The sequence below is a fragment of the Entelurus aequoreus genome, linkage group LG12 (genome assembly GCF_033978785.1).
Source record: "Entelurus aequoreus isolate RoL-2023_Sb linkage group LG12, RoL_Eaeq_v1.1, whole genome shotgun sequence".
Taxonomy (NCBI): Eukaryota; Metazoa; Chordata; class Actinopteri; order Syngnathiformes; family Syngnathidae; genus Entelurus; species Entelurus aequoreus.
In genome coordinates this window covers 32,514,951-32,532,085 of record NC_084742.1, presented here as the reverse complement: position 1 = coordinate 32,532,085, position 17,135 = coordinate 32,514,951, and the positions used below count along the sequence as shown (strand labels likewise).

Here is a 17,135-nt window from a genome sequence, read left to right as displayed (position 1 = left end):
TTGCTGCGTGTAGTCACTTCTTCTGCAGTACCGGAAGTCGCAAGAAGGATCACTAGCGCGGTAGTGCCCTCTACCACCAGGAGGCGGGAGTCATTTAATGACTTATACAGTATTTGACACACGCAGCTACGGTATATTAATAAAACATAGCTGCTTACTGTTCTTTTTAGCATACTGTACCGGTATTCAATAGCTTGGACCTTAAATCCTACTGAATAGCCCTTTATCTTTTTTCCTTTGTGCAATTGCAAACTACTGAAAGCAGCTTCCTCCATTTTGAAAATGAGGACAGGTAAAGCGTCACTCGTGACGTAACGAATTTGACCCGGCGGAAGTTCTAGCCATATGCTAAATATTTTGCGAAACGAGTTTGACCCGGCGAAAATTATAGACATGCGATAATAAAATTTATATTTTGCGAAACTAATTTGATCCGGCGTTAATAATGAACCGGCGATAAGGCCAAGCATGCGTTAATTATTTTGAGAAACGAGTTTGACCCGGCAGTAATTCTAGACATGCGAATACTATATTCCCTCCGCCAATTCAAGGAAATACGGTAGTTGTGATTTCCCTCTCTGCATGAAAGTTTACAATTAGCATATATTAATGCAGTATGAACAAGAATGTTTTAATGTAGACACATAGAATCATCATACTGTTGTGATTATATGCATCACGTGTTAATTAAAGGCTAAGGCAAAATATCGAGATATATATTGTGTATCGTGACATGGCCTAAAAATATTGAGATATTTTTTTTTATTTTTTTTATTTATTTATTTTTTTTTATTTATTTATTTATTTTTTTTAATGTCCTGCCCAGCTTCTCGGGCAAATCATATAGCAGATGTAGATGCCCATATCGGCTGTTCAGATTTACTTTACAAAAGAGAAGTGTAGGATACTTCTCTTGTTGCCTTACTTGTATTTTGACTTTATTAAATGTATTTATATTATCATTTGGTGCAGCCGGGCCGGAGCAGGAGGGGATAGAAAGAGAGAAAAAGGAAGACAGAGGGGGGAATTGTGGGGACAAGAGGGGGATTAGACAGAGAGACAAAAACAACAACAGCAAACACAACAACAACAACAACAACAGAGCAACATCAGCAAATACGACATGTACAAATATGATGGTAAAAGTAATAGCAAATAAGCAGTTAGCGAAAATTTAAAAAAAAAAAAAAAAATACAGAAATGACAATGAGCATTATTACACTAAAAATGGAGCAATATGAATACCAATAGAAATAGTGCTATTGATAATAAACAATACCAGTACTTTACCTTTATTATCAACAATACAATTGTTCAAATGCAACAATACATATACGTAATGATAACTTGAGATACGAAAGAATGCAGAAAAATGGAGGGGAAGAAAGAGAAGCAACCTTAACCTTGTAGATTGTTATAGTAACAATAGGTTAAGCTTTGTCAGTGTGCCATGTGTTATACCCAGTTTACCCTAGGGCAACAACGTTAATATATGTTTGATGAAACGTGATTATGTGCATGAGTGTATGTGTGCATATGTACTTGTATATGTACAGTATGTGTATGTGTGCTTGTACAGTGAATGTATATGTACAGTATGTGTATATGTGTGTACAGCGAATGTATATGTACAGTATGTGTATACAGTATGTGTGTTTGAACAGTGAATGTATATGTACAGTATGTGTAAATGTGTGTTTGTACAGTGAATGTATATGTACAGTATATGTATGTGTGTGTTTGTACAGTGAATGTATGTGTAGTATGTGTATGTGTGTGTTTGTACAGTGAATGTATATGTACAGTATGTGTATATGTATGTTTTTACAGTGAATGTATATGTACAGTATGTGTATACAGTATGTTTGTATAATGAATGTGCGTGTGGATGTACGAACTTTGAGTGTGTAAATATGTACTGTATTTATTTGTATATGTATGTGGGAGCGTAGGTACCTATGTATGTCTGTATGTATGTGTGTGAGTATATGTGAATTTGCATGTACAATACATTTGACTCCCAGTGTGTGCGGGAGCCAGAGTACGGCCCCAGCCTCCCCGAGAACCCATCTCACAAACAGTAGGTGTGGTGCCCAGGGAACCAGGGGCCACCGCCCCCACGCAGCCAAGACGGACAGCGACAGGAACCCCAGAGCCTGGCCCACCGTGCCGCCCACAAGGGCCAGCAGCAGGCCGCAGACAGACGCACCCGGCAGAGGACAAGGCACGAGAAAAACAGGGGGAAGCCAGACCCCAAGCCAGCGAGAGACCACACCCCACACGGACAGAAAGGCGGGACGCCCCGCCCGAGGGGCCCGGAGACCCCCCGCAACCGGACGGGAAGACCGCCCCCGCCCCACCGGCAACAGGGCCCCCACGAGCCCCCCCCCACCCCCGGAGAGCGCGGCGAGGCCAGCCCACGGCCACCCCACCCAAGCCGGCCGCCACAGGACCACCCAGCACGGGGCCACAGGAACCACCCACCCCACCCGCAGGGACCCCAACGATGGAGATGGAACAACCAGCAACCGCCCCGCCGAGTCCCCCCCCCCGAGGTAGGGGAATAAATAAATAAAATAAATAAATACATAATAATAATAATAATAATATTAATAGAATATATTTTTTTAAAAAAGGGGGGGGAAAATAAATAAATAAATAATTAAATCTATTTATAAAAATATTGAGATATTAATAAAAGGCCATATCGCCCAGCCCTACCTCAAATATTCACTATTTACTTTATTACATGATGTAAAAATAATCAATGACACTCCATTTGTGTAATTATTAGCCTCAACCCGAGTGAATCAAATGCTCATGCTAACATGCTAATGCTACATCTGATGTGTTTGTATTATTAATATATTGTTATTTACAGCTGAAATGGACCTAAAGGAATCGCCTGACCTTCATGAATTCATCATTTACTTCGGGGACAACTTTCGAATTGTTACACACTGAGGACAAAAGACTGACTTTTTATGAACAATTAGGTACACTTTATTTTTAAATCCTATTGTTTTGTACATTATTGCTTTCTATTTAATTTACGTACACTTTAGTAAAAGAACTCTGACCTAATAGTGTCTGTTTATTTACATAGTATCAGTGTAGAAATACCGGTATACTTAAACCATTTCTCCATACGTCATCAGCCTGATTTGTATAAACTACCCTGAACTGTGAAAGGCGGTGGAAACAAAAACCACACACTTCTACAGGAACCTATAGTTAACTTAAAGTTCCTGAACTTTTGGTGGAAAAAGGGCCTAACACTTATTTTACATTTTAATTTTGTATTTCACTGCGACAGCCTTGCTAAAACTGACTGTTTGTGTCGCATGCACACACTAACACACTAATAGAATGACATTGATAAAGACTTTCCATTTGAGGAGATGCACAGGACAGTGTTTCACCCTTATAAGGGCCGGATGATGAACTATTACTATTACTATTACTCAACGGGGTGTTGAAAAGAAGGATGTTTCCTGGTATTGTCTGCTGCTCATGCCGCCGGCAACTTTCATAAAACTTGGTCAGTGGCTTGAAATACTGGCTATGAATATTTGCTTTTTCAAAGTGTGAGACAATGAAACGTGGGTGGCCTCCTCATAATGTAATTTCAAACACACTTAAAGGGGCTGTTTGCAATTTGCTCACATTTACATTTTCCATTGGCTAGCTTCTGTTACCATTACTGCTTTAAAGTTAAAGTTAAAGTACCTATGATTGTCACACACACACTAGGTGTAGTGAAATTATCCTCTGTATTTGACCCATCATCCTTGATCATCCCCTGGGAGTTGAGGGGAGCAGTGAGCAGTGGCGTTGACCGCGCCAGGGAATCATTTTGGTGATTGAACCTCCAATTCCAACCCTTGATGCAGAGTGTCGAGCAGGGAGGTAATGGGTCCCATTTTTATAGTCTTTGGTATGACTCGGCCAGGGTTTGAACTCACGACCTACCGATCTCAGGGCGGACACTCTAACCGCAAGGTCGCAGTGAAATACAAAATTAAAATGTAAAATAAGTTTTAGGCCCTTTTTTCACCAAAAGTTCAGGAACTACTTTAACTATAGGTTCCTGTAGAAGTGTGTGGTTTATGTTTCCACCGCCTTTCACAGTTCAGGGTAGTTTATACAAATCAGAATGATGACGTGTGGAGAAATGTTTTCGAATATTTCTACACTGATACGATGTAAATAAACAGACACTATTAGGGCAAAACACATTTGTGTAAAAACATTATTTTGACAATTACTATGTTGTGTAGTAAAATGTTTTACTGGCCCGGAAAAAATTATTGGTGTTTAGGGCGGTCACACACTCCATCTCGTCAACACGTACGCGCAGGGAGCGCGTGCATACGTACAGTACAAAAGCAGTCCAAGGGAAGCAACGAATAATTTGCTGTCATGTTATGATAAAAAAAAAACAACTTTTCAATGACAGCTAACCAAATCACTGTTATTAGCTAACAACATCCAAAGCTAAAGCATGTGCATGTGTTACGTACGTACGTGGTTACGTCATTATGTCCTAGAAGCTGGAAGAGGGTGGTATAAACTGTGTAAAGTACATTGGGCATCTGTGTAAATGTTGCAAACAGCCCCTTTAATTTGTGAAAGACAATACTTTCGGACATAGCAGCAGGGTAGATTTGCGGTGACGAACAATTGTCAATGATGGATACATTAAATAAAAACTGCACTTTAAAAAAAATGTTTCCCATCATCCACAATCCAATATGAACAGACACCTTTCTGTTTTGTGCATTCAAGATAGCAATTCAAGTTTTCACTAACAATGCAGGTAAGGTCTATGAATGTTCTCATTCATTCGGGTCATTGTAATCCCTGGCCATTCCATCGATCGCAACTGGACTGTTTGGGTTGTTGCAGAAGTTTAGCCTCTCATCCGAGTAGGCTTCATCAGTTCATGCTCATTGACTTAGATTGGTCAGATCTAGTCTAGCGGCTGATGCCAATACCTCAGTAGGCTTCATAAGTTCGTGCTCATAGACTTAGATTGGTCAGATCTAGTCTTGCACTTAGTTTGGTCAGATCTAGTCTAGCGGCTGGTGCTAAAACCCCAAATATTTATATTCATTAAAAAATGCAGGTAATGGCAATCCATCTCATACTCTTCTAAATCCCACCAAAAAAAATCCACTAAACTCAATTTAACATGGCATGACTGCATTATAACCACGTTATAGTGACATTGTTATTGCCGTATCTAACACAATGGAACTGCATTTCTGGCGTGATGACACAGGGCCTCATGCCAGTAGCGGGAGAGTTACTGGAGCTGCTGCAGCTAAATCACCTTTAAGTTTGAAAAAGTTAATGTTAGGTTACAAATCGTGCCTTGCACATGTAAAGAAATTCCACATGCTATGCTAAAAATTCGGACCGACAGAAGCAGTGCATCCTGGCTCTAAACTTACGACCAACAGCATCCCTAGGAAGACCACAGTTCTTGTCCAGAACCAGATGCAATTATATATGGACTTGGATTTAAAGTCAAGTACTTACATATTTTAAGTGGTGATAGGGTGCTTAATTCCTAGACTTTATAGTACTGGTTGATCAGATTAACAAATCCACGGACCAAAATTGAATGTGGGTTAAGTCATCTCCTGTGATTCTATGCTCGAAAGAACAGAGAAGTGAAGGTAGTGACACACCAGAGGTGCCATATTTGGAGAAAGAGAGAGACACGTCGTAAGAAATACAAGTGAGACATACAGAGAAAGGGATAAACAACACAAATAGAGGACAGAGAGACAATATACAATAAATAGAGACCGCTGTCTACGAGGAGAAAAGTAGTCGGAACTTTCACCCAGAGTGCACATACTTGGGTTCATTCTTCCCAAAGCACCAAACCAGTGCAAGGGTTTCTTACAAAGATGACCACATAGGTTGTGACAGCTCAATATGAAGGACGGACAACAACCATGAACTCTAAGAACACCCAACTTTGTCTACCCGTCACCAACAGTTGTCAAGAGTTCCAAGACAGATCACACTTTTGACCTTAATAATAATAGCTGCACATGTTACATCCTGTCAGGCTGCTCTTAACAAAAAACATAAGAGAGCAGGAGCTTACTTGGACTGTAAAAGCGACAATGTGAAACGCCACTATGAGACAAAGCACACCATTTTAACCAAACTTGCACACTTAAAACTGAACTGACTGCACAGGAAATTTGAAGTCTCAGAGCCCAGTATGAACTATCACCTGAATCCTGACCCATTCATTCACAGCTGCAAATAAATGTTCCCTCATAGTTTATTATATTTTGTTAGTATTTATTTTTACACATTTATTTTTAAAATATGTTTTTAAAAAAAACGGAAAACGATACATTGAGACAATAAATGGGCAAAATATTTCTGAATTCATAATTGCTTAAACCAGTTTGGATTGTCCGTTGTTGATTACATATTAATACCATAATCATCATCATCCATCATCATCATGATGATGATGTTGACATATTAATAACCAGTATAATCATAACCTAATTTAAACTATAGCAGGCATTCACTTCAGAAAATTGTCTCTAACTGGGCGTATTTAAATTTTACTTGAATACCCCTGCGCTAAGCCCTAAATATAGGACCTTGTCTCAGGGCATTCAATCGATCGCAACTGGACTGTTTGGTTTGTCTTAGAAGTAGGGTTGCAAAATTCCGGTAATATTCAAAGTTGGAAACGTTCCATGAGAATTAACAGGAATATATGGGAATTAACGGGAATTAATGGGAATAAACATTGAAATTATTATCTGCATTTGACCCATCACCCTGTGTGGTGTATATGTATGCACTGTGAAGTATGTCTTGTATACTGTATGCACTGTGCAGTATGTGTGTATACTGTATGCACTGTGCAGTATGTGGAGTATACTGTATGCACTGTGCAGTATGTGGTTTATATGTATGCACTGTGCCGTTTGTGGTGTATACTGTATGCACTGTACAGTATGTGGTGTATATGTATGCACTGTGAAGTATGTGGTGTATATGTATGCACTGTGAAGTATGTGATTTATATGTATGCACTGTGCAGTATGTGGTGTATATGTATGCACAGTACAGTATGTGGTGTATACTGTATGCACTGTGCAGTATGTGGTGTATATGTATGCACTGTGAAGTATGTGGTGTATACTGTGTGCATTGTGAAGTATGTGGTTTATATGTATGCACAGTACAGTATGTGGTGTATACTGTATGTACTGTGCAGCATGTGGTGTATATGTATGCACAGTACAGTATGTGGTGTATACTGTATGTACTGTGCAGTATGTGGTGTATACTGTACGTATGCACAGTACAGTAAAGGGGTATATGTATGTACAGTGCATAGATACAAGTACCATGTGCAGCTGCATTGCACTGCACGACTTGAGTTAGCTTCCACTTCCCTAGATCACCATCACTCATAGGCGCACAAACAAACGCGCACGTACACACGCACACTCTGGGTGGTTCTGTGCGTGTAGATGCACCAGGATTGGGGGGACGCAGTTAATTGCGTGTCTTTGTTGTGTCAACAGCGGCGTGCGTTGTGCGGTGGTGGCGCACCAGGCTGCAGCTGCAGTGAGCCAAGCCGAAAAGGAGTCAAGCAGGCCCCAAGTAAACACCGACCCCACCGGATAAAACCTCCCCCGTCAAGCCACCGCATGCCCCCGCTTAACACAAGCCGATGTCGGTTTGTTTTCGCCGAGCCTCTGTATCGCCTCCATCCGTGAAAGAGCCGGTGTTTCCGGAACATCTCCATCCAGTTCCCCCCGCTTGGAGCACCGTGTGTCCGCTCTCCCCTTTCCCCGTCGCGCCGCTGTCCGGTTAAGCGCCTACCTCCTCATCCTGCGGACCTCCAGGAATCTCCACCGGACAAGAGGGGTCCAGCGCAGTGCCCAGCTCCCCCAGGGCCGGCTCCATGCCCGGCTGCCGCTCCGAGGTGTCTCCGTTAAAGACGGGCGGTGGGGACTCGGCGCTGCTCAACGCCGCCATTTTGAAGTGTGAGAAAGTGAGTGGAAAATAATAAGGAAACAGGACGGACAGTAGGGGGCGACAAAGACACCACCTACTATTTATACCGGATCACGTTATTACATTATATTGTACACAAATATATAATACAATTGACAACCCATATTATCTTGTCTTTCCTATATTTCACTGCTCTAATATAGTTACATAGGTCATTGCTATTGGGTGAGCGATACTGCAAAATGTAGTACTACCAAATCGATACAAAGTTGATACACTGGAATTAGATATTGCTTTGTCAGTAGTACAATGAATTAGTACTTTACTGCAATACTAAATTGATAGGATATTTCAAGGATAGACTATTTTAACCTGAAATTAAGTACAGATACTTCAATTTATTTTAATCTGCACTAGTTTCCATACCTAGAGCAGGAGTGTCAAAGTCAAAGCCAGCGGGCCAAGTCCGGCCCCCGAATGAATCATCTATGGCCCCCGGGATGATATTTGATTAGTATTAGAACCGGCCCGCAGGCCACAGCCGCCTGCTGCTGTTTTGAACGCACCAATACTCCATCCGTGTTGGCGCTAGGAATTTTTAAAATGGGGTTCCAGGGACCCATAAAGTCATAAACATGGGGTCCCACAGTCAATTTTTGGGGTCCCACTTTTTTTGAAAATAAATGATAAATGTATGCATTATCCTGTTGTATCTCACATTCTACATTGTGTTTTGGAAAAAGGTCATAAAGTATACTTAATTCATTAAAAAAAATAATACAAAAGAAAACATTTTTATGCATATGTAAATGTATTCAGTTATAAACATTCATTCACTTTTTTTTATCCTTCACAAATCGAACCTTTACCACTGTCGGTATTTTTTTCTATATTTTTATTGTAATATTTTCAGAATGTCCAAAGACATGCACCTGGGGATAGGTTGATTGGCAACACTAAATTGGCCCTAGTGTGTGAATGTGAGTGTGAATGTTGTCTGTCTATCTGCGTTGGCCCTGCGATGAGGTGGCAACTTGTCCAGGGTGTACCCCACCTTCCGCCCGAATGCAGCTGAGATAGGCTGCAGCACCCCCCGCAACTCCGAAAGGGACAAGCGGTAACAAATGGATGGATGGATTTTCAGAATGTTTGTTCTATTTTTGGCCAAAGTAAGACAAAGAAAACAATCTGAAGTTGTCTTTATTTTTTAGTTTTAATGCCATGATTTTAATAGTCCGGCCCGCATGTGCACATATTTTCCTCCATGCGACCCCTGAGCTAAAACGAGTTTGACACCCCTGTTTTAGAGGGACCGTGTTGACGTTGTTAATTTTCCTAAATGTGCACAGTTCCTATGTAGTAGTAGTTGTATATGGTGCTTAACATGTTAATTATATCCCTACCCAGTGGGATGTTTATGCCCGGAATTAACAGTAGGACTGGGCAGGTGAATCCAAATATAATGATAACAAGGGAAGTATCGGCATCTGTAAGATTGGTATTTTTCAGTTCTCTTCTATTTATTATCACACATACCCGTGTTGCTCATATTGTTACATTATTGATAGTTATATTCCAGTGACGTGCCTTTACGCCAGGGATTGATGCCTTTGGAGTTTTTTGTGTTTGTTTTAATAAAACTTAGGCCCGCGGAAATGTGCGGCCCGTCGGAGATGTCATGAGTTCAACCAGGGATCCGTATCCTGTATTTTGATCATTTTAAGCATACTGTACGTGGCGTATTGATTTCATAAATTATTTTTTTTTCAACATCACTGATTACTACTAACAGCAGACTTCATGAGAGCCAACAGACATAATAAAACATCACTTACTGAACAATGTTTTCTGTCATTAGGTACCCGACTGACATGATGTTCATATATTCCTGTTCAGATGAAGAATGACTCATAATCTCCACGAAGAAAAGGGGGGTGGAACCAACAGTCTTTTTGTATTGTTCTAGCCATTTTTGGGTCTAAATTGGATGCCAAAGTTGACCAAATTGTCGGATTACTTCCTCATCCTTCTACTATCCAGGTGAGAGGCATGAAACGAGGCAAAAGAAACGGTTAAGCAACTCACAAATCGTTTATGTCAACATTGGCACACAGGCTTCGCTATAAATAGTTTGTCTGCATTAGCGCTTATAATAACAATACCACTTATACTTGGTTAATATTGAAGTCATGAAATGTAAATGTAGTATTGTTGGCACTTTTTGTATATTTTTTTATTGGCTTTTATGGGCGGAATAGAGGACTGCCCATCGGCTCCATTGTAAGCAGATTTTTATTTAAGTGTATGTTCAAGTTAGAATGCATTACAAAAAAAATACACCCATGGTCATGTCTTTCATTGTAAACCAGGGATAGGCAAACTATGGTCCATGGGCCACATCCGACCCGTTGGTCTTTTTAATCTGGCCCGCCAAACAGAACAGAAGTGAGCAAAGATCTGTTTTGAGAATTACCCCCACACAACTGATACTAGAAAGAGTGATCAACAACACTGCTTCTATTAAAAAAGAGAATGTAAATGTTAACCCTGTAATACCATTTTTATGTTTCTTTGATGTTCTGATATTATATTGTTGAAAATAGATGCATTATATATCAATAGCCCATGTCTGAGAAGTCTACTCTTAGTTCCAACAGATGTATTATGCTTTAAAGTGCATCATGTGCTCGCCCAGCCCTCCTGTCAAATGTTGAAAGCCAATGTGGCTTCTGAGCCAAAACGTTTTCCCACCTCCCTCCATCCATCCATTTTCTACCGCTTGTCCCTTTTGGGGTCACGGGGGTGCTGGAGCCTATCTCAGCTGCATTCGGCGATAGGCAAAATTCCCCACAAACTGCAGCTTCCGCTTTAATATAGACTCTGTTTTAGACCAGTTGACCTGACGCTCCTCTCCTGCATTGAGAAGTTATCAGGTGGCCACGGACGATTCCTGGAGAGGTACCAGTCGGGAGGACGCGCTAGCTGTTCAAAGTCGTGACCCGGGGTGGACCACTCTTCTACAACCCTCTGATAACCTTGCAATGGACTGGACTCTCACATTAACATGAATAATTTAATAACTGTACATGAACTGAACTTGGCATCTATTGCAGCCTGGGGGGTGTTTTTATTTTTTCTTCACATTTTGGGTTTTTTCTTATCCGGATGTGGGTTCAGATCAGGGGACGTCGTGGTTAGTGCAACCCTTAGAAGCACTTGTGATTACGAGCTATATGAATGAACTTTGATTGATTGTTCATGCCTTACCCGTCTCCCACGACTGCACAGCCCTTTTATATTCATATATAATCATATGGTTTCCAGACAATATGTTGATTTGGGGTATTTGAATGAGAGGTAATCTTTTATTTATTTTTTTGCTTTTATTTAGTTTGCACAATCAACTTTATTTCACTCAAACAATTGCATGTAATAATAAAGAGTAAGTGTTCTATTTTGTTAGTATCCTTCCAATGATACTTTTAAACACATTAATTTGTGTTTTGTTTGCCTATTTGTTCTGTTTTTTTTTTTGCTAATATAATATAATTAACACATTTTAAGGCAAAAATAAGATTATTCAATGATAATTTAAATATTAGAATTGGAGCTGGGCAAACTGGTCCTGTATTAACTTGATAAAAAAATAGGTATACATTTTTTTCCCTCTAATTTCTGTAGTGGTTTACCCATAGGTGGATTAATGACCGGGCCTACCGGGCCCAGGCCCAGGGGGCCAGAGGCCCCAAGGGGCCAGGCCAACTTGGCCCCGCGGCCGCGACCCAAGCAAAACTACTTTTGCAAAAATAATAATCTTAAGCCCCAAGGGGCCAGGCCAACTTGGCCCCGCGGCCATGATCCATAGAGGGTAAGAGGCCCCAAGGGGCCAGGTCAACTTGGCCCCGCGGCCGCGACCCACAGAGGGCCAGAGGCCCCAAGGGGCCAGGCCAACATGGCCCCGCGGCCATGATCCATAGACGGTCAGAGGCCCCAAGGGGCCAGGCCAACTTGGCCCCGCGGCCACGATCCATAGAGGGTCAGAGGCCCCAGGGGGCCAGGTCAACTTGGCCCCGCGGCCACGATCCATAGACGGTCAGAGGCCCCAAGGGGCCAGGCCAACTTGGCCCCGCGGCCACGACCCACAGAAGGCCAGAGGCCCCAAAGGGCCAGGCCAACTTGGCCCCGCGGCCGCGAGCCACAGAAGGCCAGAGGCCCCAAGGGGCCAGGTCAACTTGGCCCCGCGGCCACGATCCATAGAGGGTAAGAGGCCCCAAGGGGCCAGGTCAACTTGGCCCCGCGGCCGCGACCCACAGAGGGCCTGAGGTCCTAAGGGGTCAGGCCAACTTGGCCCCGCGGCCATGATCCATAGAGGGCCAGAGGCCCCGAGGGGTCAGGCCAACTTGGCCCCGATCCATAGAGGGTCAGAGGCCCCAAGGGGCCAGGCCAACTTGGCCCCGCGGCCACGACCCACAGAGGCCCCAAGGGGCCAGGCAAAATTGGCCCCGCGGCCATGATCCACAGAGGGCCAGAGGCTCTCAATCATTATTATCAAAGCTAATTCTCAAATTGGATGGATCACACAACCTCACTCACATATTCTTTATCAATTATTAAAGGTTGTTTCTGAATTTTGATCACAGAACTTAATGCAAATATTCTTGATTGATTGACAAAGCTCATTCTCAAATTTTGATTACACAACCTTACTCTGACAAATTATCATTATCAAAAAGCTCTATCTCGAATTTGGATCACAGAATCTCACTCAAGTATTCTTAGCTGTGCCCCTCCCCCATCAAGTCTTTCATAAACCGGTCTGTTCTTTTAGAATCTCCTCATTTGGTATTTTGAACTCGTGAGAGACTGCTCAAAATTTGGTTTCCTTTCCCTCAGTTCAGACTCAGAGATAATTTGAAATCATTCAACAAGAAGTTTAACGCGCGCACACACACACACACACACACTTGAGTTGAGCATTACTTGGAAATTCTTATATTTTCCATTTTGCTGTTATTATCAGCATCTTCCCATTTTGTCCTTTTCTTTCGAGAAAGTTTACAGTCTGACATTTGTCACTGCTGTCAGTTAATAACTTTTTGGTCTTTGACCCATTTTGTCATTTTCTCGATTCGATCGTCACTGACCACTCTCTCCTGTCTGGCAGACATCGTTGCTGCCATCATAGCTAGCAAGCTGCCTGCAGCGGGTCATCCCTATGTTCCCCGTCCCTATGTTACCCGGGTCCTATGTTCCCCTCTACCGGGGAACTAAGGACCCTTTTTAAAAAAAAGGGTTCTATGTTCCCCGCTGCGGGGAACGTACAACACTTTTTCCAGAAAAGGGTTCTATGTTCCCCGCTGCTTCCAATGCGCGACTAAGTAAGACGCACGCAGACACGCATGACAGAGACGCGTTTAAGTTGTCGAAGGAAGGAAGTTCGCGTTTGAGTTGCTCTATCTGCTGCCGCACGCCCTGTGACAGGTTAGGTTTAGGGATGGTTTTGGTCAGGGCACAATTTCGCCAAAAAAGTGCTCCACAACGCCCTGTGACAGGTTAGGTTTAGGGATAGTTTTGGTCAGGGCACAATTTCGCCAAAAAAAACTGCTCCACAACGCCCTGTGACAGGTTAGGTTTAGGGATGGTTTTGGTCAGGGCACAATTTCGCAATTTCGCCAGATACAATGCAGGGAACATAGGACCCTTTTTTAGAAAAAGGGTCCTAAGTTCCCCGGTCGCATACAAAGACCCAGGAACAACCGGGGAACATAGGACCCGGGGAACATAGGACCCGGGGAACATAGGCACGCTCCCGCCTGCAGATAGCAACATTTTGGTGTCCTTTGGGAAAATATTTAGAAAGAAGACAAAAGTACACACAGTTGTACAACTATTATCTTTATGATCTTTTTTTTGTTAGTTTCTCTGTTACTGTGTGTGGCCAATTAAGCGACTTTTGGCCATACCTGGCTGGTGACATTTAGCGACTTTCTGGTTGATGTTAAGATTAATAATAGCAACAGTTCTCTTCATCTTAATGCAATTTATTGTGTCTGTCTCTCCACATTTTGCCATTAGGTACTTTGAGCTCTTGTTGGTCAGTCACTCTAAGGTACATTGTTGCTGCCTGCAGATAGCGACATTTTGGTGTCCTTTGAGAAATATTAAGAAAGAAGACAAAAGTACAAGACATTGTACGATTACTATCTTTTTAAAATTATTTGTTTCACTGTGTGATTGACCGACTTTGCCGCTAGATTTCGCGTCTTTTGGCCATACCTGGCTAGCGACTAAAAACATCATTTAGCGACTTTTTGGTTGTGAAGATAAGTGGTAAAAGCAGATCTTCCTGTTGGTCTTCCCACATTTTGCCATTTGGTACTTTGCACTCTTCTTGGTCACTCCAAGGCATTTGTCCCTGCCTTCAGCTAGTCACTTGGCTCTTTTGGAATATATTTCACTGTAATTGGCTCTCTCTCTCTCTTTCTCCTCAGTACAAATCAGCCTGTTCCCTTGCCATTCATCACTGACCACTCTGCTCTCCTGTCTGTCAGACATTATTGCTGCTTGCAGATAGCTTGGGGTCCTTAGAGAAAATATCAGAAGAGAAAAGTACACAATTATCTTAATTATCTTTTTTATTCAGTCAGTCCTTCAGTGAGTCCCAGTGTGTTGGCGATTAAGCAACGTTGGCATTCAATTAGCGACTTTTGGCCATACATGGCTGGCGACTCAAAAAACTAGAAAAAAAGTACAAAAAGTTGTACAATTAATATCTTTATTATCCTTAATTCCCCTGAATCCTAGAGTGTGTTGCAATTAAGCAACTTTGCTGCTAGGTTTAGCGACTCTTGTTTTGGGCATACCTGGCTAGCGACTACAAACATTATTCAGCAACTTTTTGGCTGTTAAGATTAACGTTAATAAATTAAATCCTAATACAATTTATTGTGTTGGTCTCGCCATCTTGCTATTAGGTACTTTGAATTCTTGTTGGTCTCTGCTAAGGTATCTGGCTGTTGTCTTTGCCTTCAGTTAGTCACTTGGCTCTGGAATATATTTAACTGTACTTGGCTCTCTCTTTCTCCTCAGTACAAATCAGTCTGTTCCCTTGCCATTTAGACATTTTCTTGATTGGATCATCACTGACCACTCTGCTCTCCTGCTGTCTATCAGACATTGTTGCTCCCATCATAGCTAGCAAGCTGCCTTGGTGTCCTTTGTGAAAATATTTAGATAGAAGACTAAAGTGCACAAAGGTGTACAATTATTATCTTTTCAAAATATTTGTTTCACTGTCAGTGTGATTGACCGACTTTGCCGCTAGATTTCGCGTCTTTTGGCCATACCTGGCTAGCGACTGAAAACATCATTTAGCAACTTTTTGGTTGTGAAGATAAGAGGTAAAAGCAGATCTGCCTGTTGGTCTTTCCACATTTTGCCATTTGGTACTTTGCACTCTTGTTGGTCACTCCAAGGCATTTGTCCCTGCCTTCAGCTAGTCACTTGGCTCTTTTGGAATATATTTCACTGTAATTGGCTCTCTCTCTCTTTCTCCTCAGTACAAATCAGTCTGTTCCCTTGCCATTTAGACATTTTCTTGATTCGATCATCACTGACCACTCTGCTCTCCTGCTGTCTATCAGACGAATCAGTTGATTCTCTGCTCTCAATTGTCTATGCTAGTAAGCTGTTATTCTCTGCTTTGGAGTGTTGATGCTGGGTTGCTAGTTTTCTAAATCACCTCACACACTTGAAGGAAGCAGCACCGATCATAAACACACAAACAAACTCACACACACACACACACACACACACACACACACACACACACACACACACACACACACACACACACACACACACATAGTTGGTTTATCTGTTGTGATAGGCAAAGAGCCAATGTGCAAAGAAAGAAGGGAAATATGGATCATAAACGTTTAAGTGGAGGAGCTAGAAAAAAAATTCAGCAAGAAAAGAAAAAAAAGGAATCAGTTTTACTTGAGAGTGTTCCAAATATCTCCAGCTTCTTCAGTACAAAGACATCTGCTGAAAGCAATTCTATAAATGCTACTGCAAATTCAGCTAAGGTTAGCAATGCACCTGAGCTAGCATGTAGCTCCCAAGATCCTGAGACCACTACAAGTGTAGACACTGAACCAAATGCTTCTGATGCTTATGATTCAACCAATTCAGCAGTAGCCAGTTGCTCGGATGAATGTGAGGTCACTGCACCTCTGGACAGCATAGAAAATGAGCTGAATCTTTCTTCAACACCATCTACAGTGACAACTCTACCTAGTGATCCCGCTAAATGGGCTGAGACCCTCACTGAGTCAATGAAGGAAGTTCTTATTCAAAGAGGTGCAAAATCATTTCACAACCGTCACAGCCATTATCCAGCTTCTGTGAGGAACAGTGGGCTAGGAGGCAAAACCCGATGCCTAAACAATGAACATTTTACTTCACACTTGCCCAATGGACAACGAGTACAAAGAGAGTGGCTGATGTACTCTCCCTCTACTGGTAATGTTTACTGCTTTGCATGCAAACTGTTTTCCCCAAAAACGCATTCTTTTGTGACAGGCTATTGTGATTGGAAACACTCAGAAAGATTTGGTGAACATGAGCGAAGTGCTGAGCACATAACCTGCATGCAAGCAGTCTTGAACCGCGCCAAAGGTGCCACAGTTGATGCAGACCTGTTCAAACAGTTTCAGGCAGAGAGCAGCTATTGGAGGCAGGTGTTACAAAGAGTTGTTGCAGTCATTAAATTCCTTGCAGAAAGGGGCCTTGCATTTAGGGGTAAAAATGAATCGTTAGGGTCTCCTCTCAATGGGAACTACCTTGGTATTCTGGAGGTCCTGGCTGAATTTGATCCCTTTCTAAAGGATCACATCAGAAAGTTTGGGCAGATGGGTCGAGGTAATACCTCATATCTGTCCTCCACCATTTGTGAGGAATTCATTGAATTGATGGGTGCAAAAACCAAACAGGCTATAGCAGATGAACTGCAAGCAAGCAAATACTACTCTATCATTGTGGATTCAACCCCAGATTTATCTCATGTGGACCAATTGACATTCATATTCCGTTTTGTTAGCAAAGAGGGCAGTGTTGTT

At 42.1% G+C, this 17,135-nt stretch overlaps 1 protein-coding gene across 2 annotated transcripts in view; it reads right to left on the bottom strand.

Annotated features, from left to right (window-relative positions):
- The window catches only part of braf (B-Raf proto-oncogene, serine/threonine kinase), a 45,810-nt gene extending 37,736 nt beyond the window's left edge, over nucleotides 1-8,074 (bottom strand). For both annotated transcript variants that reach the window (XM_062065687.1, XM_062065688.1), the window contains exon 1: nucleotides 7,882-8,074. In XM_062065687.1, the coding sequence (XP_061921671.1) occupies nucleotides 7,882-8,037 (156 nt within the window). In that variant the 5' untranslated portion in view covers nucleotides 8,038-8,074. The remainder of the gene's footprint in view (nucleotides 1-7,881) is intronic.
- Nucleotides 8,075-17,135: the final 9,061 nt, after the last annotated feature.